Source organism: Coregonus lavaretus, assembly GCF_964263955.1.
Source record: "Coregonus lavaretus genome assembly, chromosome: 24".
In the NCBI taxonomy this organism is placed as follows: domain Eukaryota; kingdom Metazoa; phylum Chordata; class Actinopteri; order Salmoniformes; family Salmonidae; genus Coregonus; species Coregonus lavaretus.
In genome coordinates this window covers 13,829,088-13,837,543 of record NC_140011.1, presented here as the reverse complement: position 1 = coordinate 13,837,543, position 8,456 = coordinate 13,829,088, and the positions used below count along the sequence as shown (strand labels likewise).

Sequence of the window (8,456 nt, the reverse complement as noted above, 5' to 3'; positions counted from 1 at the left end):
TTTTGTGTTTTTATGGTGCACGTGCGACACAGCAGCATATAATAGATTTGTATCTCCAATTTCCACCCCAAAAGTGACATCATATTGAACATAGCTATGTGCTACACATTATTGTTTGGGGGGTGCTATTGTGAAACATGGTCTTTAAACTTTGAACACGTTCAGTGATAATGAATACAGCCCAGGCAAATGCAGTCGATCAACGTGTGATGGCATTGATCAACCAGTGGTGTGTTAGATACCACCCACATATGTTTGCTTGACACCCCCTCATTATCATATTGGAGGAAGAAATACAGAAATAAATAAATGAAGCAATAATATAAATGAATTAAATGAAAGAAAGTGGGATTAATTATTTAAATAATTATTTATCTATTTATGTGGGCAATCATTCATCCATGTATTTCTTTATTTGTGTGTATTTATGTATTTATCTATATTTGTGTGCCTTTATTTATTTATTCATGTATTTATCTATTCATGTGTGCATGTATTTATTTATTCATTTAATTCTAATTATGGCAGCTTTGATCCTCCATACTTTTTAGGGAACCTGCTTATATTCGATTTGTGGACACCGTAGACCTTAATGGCTTGCGTTGAGCAATGGCCCTGGTTCCCACGGACACTAGTATTTTTTCTGAGTCTGTGTGATGTAGGATGTGAAATCTGAAACCACTTCAAGCTGGGCTGTCCCTCCTACCAACTTCTGGTTGAACCCTACATCACAGCCACCGACAATAAAACACATGCCTGCAATCGTTACGTTGTAGCCAGCAGGAGAGAGTGGTTTCATCATGGTAGCACATTCAGAGATCGATTTATAGCCATTAATAAATAAAACAATCATAGATATTAAACAAAAAACACTTTCGGTTTGTCATAGACGGACAATATTATTATGAGATGAAAGGCGAGTTCCTAACCAGTTCAGGAAGCCAAGCAAGAGCACTGTGAGACATTCTCAGCGATGGGGGCAGACGTTTTGATCAATGGAGACCTTCACTAAACATACAAATATTTATTTCACAGTTATAAGGAAAGTGAAATCTTATAGTTAGTCGGTTTATAATTTGATTATGCTATATTTAGAAAGCATATAAGTCATTTCAAGCCTCATTCATACAGTTTTGTTGAATAGGAAATACATCATATAAAATATTTCATATTTTCATATTTTTATTATATTTGTACTGTGTACTTGAGCTTGTGACCTCAAACGTGACTACACCTCAACAATGTATTTAAAAAAAGACCAGAAAGGTGAGAATTTAATATTTATTTGAGTATGCAGCATTACTAGTTATTGTTTATGGCCCTCTTATGATAAATACTTTTGGGGATTGTGTAAATTACATTTTTGATGACATTTAGTTACATTTAACTGGTTTTAAAGTTCAAATAAGGAGACAGAGAGTAAAATGGTTGTTGAATGTGACAGCTGGGGCTAGACAACGTTATTCAATTTCTGCCAAAAGTAACTTTATTTCACCCCTGCAGTGACCACAATAGTCACAAGAGTATAATTCATTAAAATTTGCCTCACAGCCAGTATATCTCAGACAAAAACTTGGTTGTAGCCTACTGTATTGGTGATGCTGCTGATGAACGGTGACACAATGTCATCAATAGTGCCCCCTGTTGGTCATGTAGATGGCACACTGATACAATCAGTGATACATAAATCAACATAAATGCCATATAGGGCGCCTGTTAGAATTTTTGCATCAAAGGAAATTACATTCCGTTCTGGAATGATGACATTTGAAAGATTATCAGAAGACATATCTAACGCCGTGAAATACAGTGGACAGACAGTCTGTCTTCATTGGCCGAGGGGGACAATATTGCTCCGCCTTCAGAAGAAACGCACCAGCCATTCTCATTACCCATGCAGCCATCCACTATTGGACGGCGGCTCGCTTACTTTGAAGGTCTCCTTGTGATCTCATACACTCGAGGTACGGTCCAGATGATGTGTAACTGCTGAAGAGACGGAGAGAGAGAGCGAGATAAACATTGGAGTGGTGAGATTCCGATTTGATTCGTATCGCGTTTTGGAAATATCTACACCTTTTCTCATTTTGACTATACTTATTCTATAACTGAATTGTATGAATGTATTTCGCTCACATTTCGATTGATGTGACTTTTGTGAATTAGAATCCCTGGAAGAACAATTCTGGAATCGGTACCATGAGTGAAGAAGAGCCGACCGTCAACTTCTGTATGATGAAACTGGATGGCGAGTAGGCTACAGACTTTCTCTCCCGGATTATAAACTAGGCTATACACTGCGCAGGGATAATTATACAATTTCTTTTCTCGGGACTGTAACAAAGCACTGCCCCTCTCAAACATATTTTCGTTTCCATCTCCAATGAAAGATTCCCCTACTGGAGCTATTACGCACGAGATACGCTGCCAGACCTCGGAGCCCTGTGACTGTAGTGATAACCGCAGCTCCCCAACGGGCGCGTTAGTTTGTTCACCGACTCCTTTGGATCCTATTCGCCAGGCAAAGCGGCTCCCTATCCGGATACTCAAGATGTTGACGGCGCACACAAGCCACTTGCTCCACCACCCGGACTACCTGCAGCCCTTACAATCTTCACCAGTGAACATTGAGGTATTGTGATTATGTTTCTATTGTCCTGGTAAATTGTCACATCGATGTGTGTTGTTGTTTGGCATATAGCCAATTCAATCCACCTTTTATTCTCTCAACACTGTGGTGCGTTTTTGCGCAAAGCAAGTACCTCGGCTTTTAGCCAACAATGCGCAATATAAGTCCGTGGTAGGCCTATTTATTTTCTTGATGCGCACAGTCAGGGAATTTTGAAAAGTAATTCCCTGACCGTCTTTACTCATAGACTACATCCTCTGGGCTGCAGATAGTCCGAGTTACCGTTCCCACCATTTTGCTTAAACTTTGTAGGCAATACATCAATTCCATAAAACTAGCCCTAGCCTACAGCACGAAATCGTTAGGCCTACTGCCAATATTTCGTAACAATGACTGTTAACAACAGTATTTATTAGTAGGCTATTTTATGAACGTTAAGATTGTAATTCCTAGGGGGCCCAGTGCCTGTGTTACTGGCCAAATAATTATTAACTGACAATAGACATAGGCCTACAGTTCTGTCTGTCTGTCTGTCTGTCTGTCTGTCTGTCTGTCTGTCTTTCTGTACCTGTAAAAGTTGAGTGTGTGTATACGTTTTCCTTTCCACAGAACCTTTACATTCAACGTTGTGAAAAGTGGTTAAACTTAACTTAAAGTATTGTTATTTTTTCTCTAGCTGGATGCCAAGAAGAGTCCCCTGGCCCTGCTGGCTCAGACCTGCTCCCAGATCGGCAAGCCTGACCCTCCTCCCTCCTCCAAGCTAGGCTCCATCTCCTCTAACGGCCATGGTGATAAGGACCATAATGGACGCGCCTCTTCCTCCTCCTCCAATCACAAACTGGGAGACCACCGGCCCATAAAGGACGACAAGTCCAGCTTCAAGCCATATAACAAAGTAGGGGGAGACAGTCGGAGGGATGGGGTTAGTAGCTCTAATAACAGCTCTGATAAGGCCGGGTTCAGGGTACCGAGTAATGGGAATGGAGTTGCTAACAGTAACTCATCAGGTTCTTGTCCGTCCTTTCCACCACACGCCATATCTCCCAACTCCAGGGTGGGTAGTGGGACGCCCCCTCAGCACACACAGCAGCCATCGTCCCAGACACACAGACAGAGCCAGTCGCCACATGGACAACGGGGTTCCCACTCTCAGACTCTGAATGGAGAACACAAACAGGAACAGGCCAGTCCACACAGGAACAGTAACAGTAGCAGTGGCGGCCATCTTAAAAAGGAGTCGGATGTGAATAAGGTTAATTTGGACAGTCCCCAGCTGGCTAACTCCAGCCACGCCAGAGCCAGCACCAACTCCAGCACAGGCAGCTCTGAGGGAAGCCCCAGCCACGAGGGGCCCAAGGCGGACTCCCAACCACCACAGCCTGTCCTGGGTCCTGGACACATTGCGCCCATCTCCCCATACAAGACTGGCCACTCTGTCTTCCCCCTGTCATCTTCTGGAATGGGCTACCATGGCTCTGTAGTGGGCGCCTATGCTGGATACCCCTCCCAGTTTGTCCCAGGGTTGGACCCTAACAAGTCTGGTCTGGGAGGTGGGGGTGTGGGGGTGAAGCACCACAGCACCACTGGTGCCTCTCCCCCGTCCTTCATGCAGGGCTTTTGCAGGGACCCTTACTGCCTCAGCTACCCCAACGCGCCCCACCTGGGGAGCAGCCACCCCTGTGTCCACGACCCCTCCTCCGCCCTCAAAACAGGCTACCCAGGCTTGGTCTACACCTCCCACCCCCTCCACTCCCTCCACCCCAGCACTATGTCTTCCAGCATCACCCCCACCCTGTCTCACCCCCTCTACACCTACGGCTTCATGCTCTCCAATGACCCCATGCCTCATGCCTGTAACTGGGTGTCGGCTGGGGGGCCTTGTGATAAACGCTTCTCCACCTCAGATGAGCTGCTGGCCCACCTACGCACACACACCTCCTTACCTGGAGGGATGGACAGTAAGCTCCTCTCTGCATACCCCTCTGTCTCCTCCTCCTCTGCTGCCTCCTGCCACCTCCACCTCCCCCATCAGAGCCAGACCTCCCTGCAGAACTCCTTCTCCCTCAGGGCTCCTCATACCCTGGGTCTGGCCAGGTACCACCCCTATGGTAAAGTCCACCTGCCCCCTGGACCTACCTCCATCCCCCTGCACTCCCTCCAGGCTGGTTCTCCTTACTACCCCCACTACGCCCTTTATAGCCAGAGACTGGGCTCAGCATCTGCCTTGGGCTACCAGTGATCCTCCATCTCCATCCATCCACAAAGTCTATAACAGTGTTTCTCCTAGCATTACTAAGTCAAGGCGGCTCCCCCACTTCTTCCCGCCTAGCTCTGCTGCCCCCTGCCTAAAACTGCTGGGAACGCTGTGGATCCAATTAGTTTTAATAGGAAGGTTATGGCAGCCCTGGATGAAGGTCTTTCAGGGGCCTCTGCGGGCAGGACATCATCCCACCTATATGGGGGAATCATTACAATTCCATACCAAACGAGGATCCTATGGAAGAGTCAGAGAAGGGGCTGGATGCTTGCATGTCTGCACACTGCTTGGATACTGCTCTCATGAACAAGTGGATTGGACTAGACTAGTGGACATGGTACCATGCTAGGTTGTAACAGCACCACAGACTGGGCTGGTTGATAGCTGGCTGATAGCTGTTGGTAGGATGCTGTATAACACCTCATGGATCTCCTGAAGTTAAGCTGGGAATAGTGATTGCAGTGGCGAGGGGACAGTGATAGCAACCTTCCGCACTGTGGGGAAGACTGGGGGGAGACAGGGAAAGCCGGATGCATGCTAGCTTGACCCTGAGTGTGTGTGCGTTTAGCTCGGGTATGGTTTTGAGATTTGTTTCTGTTTCATACATTTGCTTCTTCTCTGACTGAAAAAATACATTTTATTAATTTTTTAACTGAGCGCTTTGGCTTTCAGGTTTACTATCCAATCTTTTTTTCTTTTCTTTTTTTCTTACTGTTGTTATTATATTGCAGTAATACAGTTCATTTTATCCAGGGTTGGGGTCAATTCCATTTAAATTCCAGTCAATTCAGAAAGTGAACCAAATTCTAATTCCAATTCCAAACTTTCCTAATTGAAAAGTATTGAAGAGATTTGGAATTGGAATTTCAGTGCACTCCCTGAATTGACTGAAATGTAAATGGAATTGACCCCAACCCTGATTTTATCTATTATGAACAAGATTTGTTTCAACATGGTAAAATACATTTACAATCTTCACAAGAAAGTATATTTTCTCCTTACAAAAAAAACAATATTTTATTTTTTCCTATCCTTCTCTGTATGAATGGCTTCTTAATTGTTGTTTGTATAGCAGATTAATAGTGAAATGAGATGTGATATTTTTTTGTTAAGTCTTTTGGTGAATGACCTGGTTAAGGGTGGGATACAAACCCAAATACAGGAGAAACATGTTCTGTGATAATGGCAGAGCTATCCAGTTTAAAGGGGAGGTCATATTTTGTTGAATAAATGATAATGAATATATTTCAATTCTGTTGTCTTCATTTGTTAATCCAATTGGTTCTTTGACAGCTCATTCACCTCAATCCTTTTGATTTGGTTCATTAGGCCATTATGACTAGCTATGTAATAATGAGTCACTTAGTCTGGAGAGAACATTCAAAGACTAAGAGACAAAGAATACTAGAGAATACTTATTATTCGTTGCTCTGGATAAGAATGACTGCTAAATGACTACATTTTGAATCTCAGAATGATTTGTGAATATACATATATTCAGCACAGTGTTACAGTACTGTATTCAGCAAGGGCGCAACTTTCACTGAGGACGAGGGGACATGACCCCCCCACATTCAGAAATTGCATATTTGTCCCCCCCAGTTTTATCATTGCACTGTGATACAAAACGCAGCACCGGTGTGCTTTAGGTCCATGCAGATGCCTCAGAGTGGTCGGGTAAGCTGTTTTCCCGTTTCTGCAGGTGGAATTTAGGACAGCATGGACACAACAGAGTGTGCGGACAGAATGTGTGAAGGAAAAGCTTCTGAAAGGCTGGCGTATAGGACCAGCACGGGAGAGATGAAAAGAGGCAGCTGCTGTCTGTGTTGCTCTTTTTCTCTGAGTTGTAAAAGCAAGCAGAGCAGAAACTGGCTACTCTTCAGTTGACTGATCTAGCTGGAAAGGTAACTGCTGTTTGGCAGAATTGTATTTATTTATTCCCAGTGCTGAGCTAGTAGTGTAACTGACATGTTACGTTAGCTAATGTTTCATCCCTTCTCGGCTGAAGTGAATGAACTAGCTACTAGCAGCTAATTAGCTACCACAGCCAGTTCAGCTCTAGCTAGACTCTAGCTATATGTCAGGTAGCAATATCTAACTGCTGCTTTGTGTATAGAAATGTTTTGTAGCAACCAAAGGTTGATCACTAACTTTAGCTATTATTTTTGCCTCAACCACACTAGACCTGAATCAAACAATGAAACCAGCTGCCAAACGATTGAAGACCGATATTCAGATGTTTTTTCAGCGCAATGTGAGTTTTTATTAGTCAGTATAGCAATGTAACATTATTGTTCTGTCAGTTTCCCTAGCTAATTCCCTACTTTTCACACTGACATGGTATAAACAGCTCTACAGGCTTCACTGTCATAGTGCACAGTCAGTACGCAACACTATGCTCATCATGTCTTAGCAGGATCAGATGGTGACAGGTGTCCCTGCAGGGTCAGACAGCCAGGGAAGACAAGTCTACGGAGCTCAGGTGAATTTTGCAGTATATTTTAGCATTCAGTGAATGGTTACAAAGTTCCATCTTGAGGTGATGGGTAGGCTACAGTCTGGGATCTGGGATTAATGGTCATTTCAATTATTGACCCATTGATTCTATCCATGGATAATATAATGTATAAATGTACACCAATGTAATTCTTTGTCATGCCTCATCTGAGCAGGATCAGATGGTGACAGGGGTCTCATCAGGGTCAGACAGCCAGGGAAGCCAGTCTGTGACAGCGCTGAGGTGAACTTTTGCCGATACAACAATTTATTATCTCTGTTCAGCAAACACTGGACAAGCAAGAAGCTTCAAATATTGAAACTATTTTAAGGCAGTCTGACAATCCTCTAAAGTTGATTTCCAAACGGTATTAAGGGTTGATATAGGCTTTTCCCGATGACACAAAACACAAATGTGAGGAAGACCTGGGAGACGCTATTAATGATGATGAATGGATAGAGATATGTTAAAATGCCCAGTCATGTTCATATAATCTCAGACATAAATTACTGCAGTTTAAGACCATCCATAGAACATACTATAGCCAGTGAAAATTAATATCATGCACTCAGAAATGTTATTCTTCTGCTGGAGGTGTAAAACACAAAAGGGGACATACTTGCATATGTTATGGTCTTGAGAAGGCTGGCTGAATTCTGGCAAAAAGTATGTTCTTTTATCTCAGCATGTCTACAGATTATCCCATCTCCCTGTTTTTGTTTGCTTGAAATGTTGATACAATGGATGGAAGACATGTCAAGTTATGTATCACTAGATTTGATTTATTACAAGATTAAGGGTATACTGTGCAACTTTCATAAGGTCTGGATGCCTTATATGGAATACTGTACGACAAAAGGAGTCTGTATTGAAAACACGCCCACGTCAGGGAAGATACCTATTTAGGGAATCCCTAGCTGCTGGGCTGCTCAGTCCTGGCCCTGGGGGTCAGCCTAACTGTTGGTTATCACTCTGGCCTTGGCCTAACACACCTGAAAACAATAATGAATGTTTCACTAAGATCCTAAAGCTGAGTGGGGTGTGTTGGATTGGGGAGCTGAAGGGCCGTGGAC

The 8,456-nt window shown here is 43.5% G+C and overlaps 1 protein-coding gene across 1 annotated transcript; it reads left to right on the top strand.

The window, feature by feature from the left end:
• Window positions 1-2,306: 2,306 nt before the first annotated feature.
• LOC311099679 (zinc finger protein 703-like) lies at window positions 2,307-4,868 on the top strand (the record flags this gene model as incomplete). The annotated part of the gene is made up of 2 exons (XM_084140398.1): window positions 2,307-2,632; window positions 3,306-4,868. Exons 1-2 carry the CDS (start codon window positions 2,384-2,386, stop codon window positions 4,866-4,868), a joined length of 1,812 nt encoding a protein of 603 aa, XP_083996524.1. The 5' UTR covers window positions 2,307-2,383.
• Between the last annotated feature and the right edge of the window lie 3,588 nt (window positions 4,869-8,456).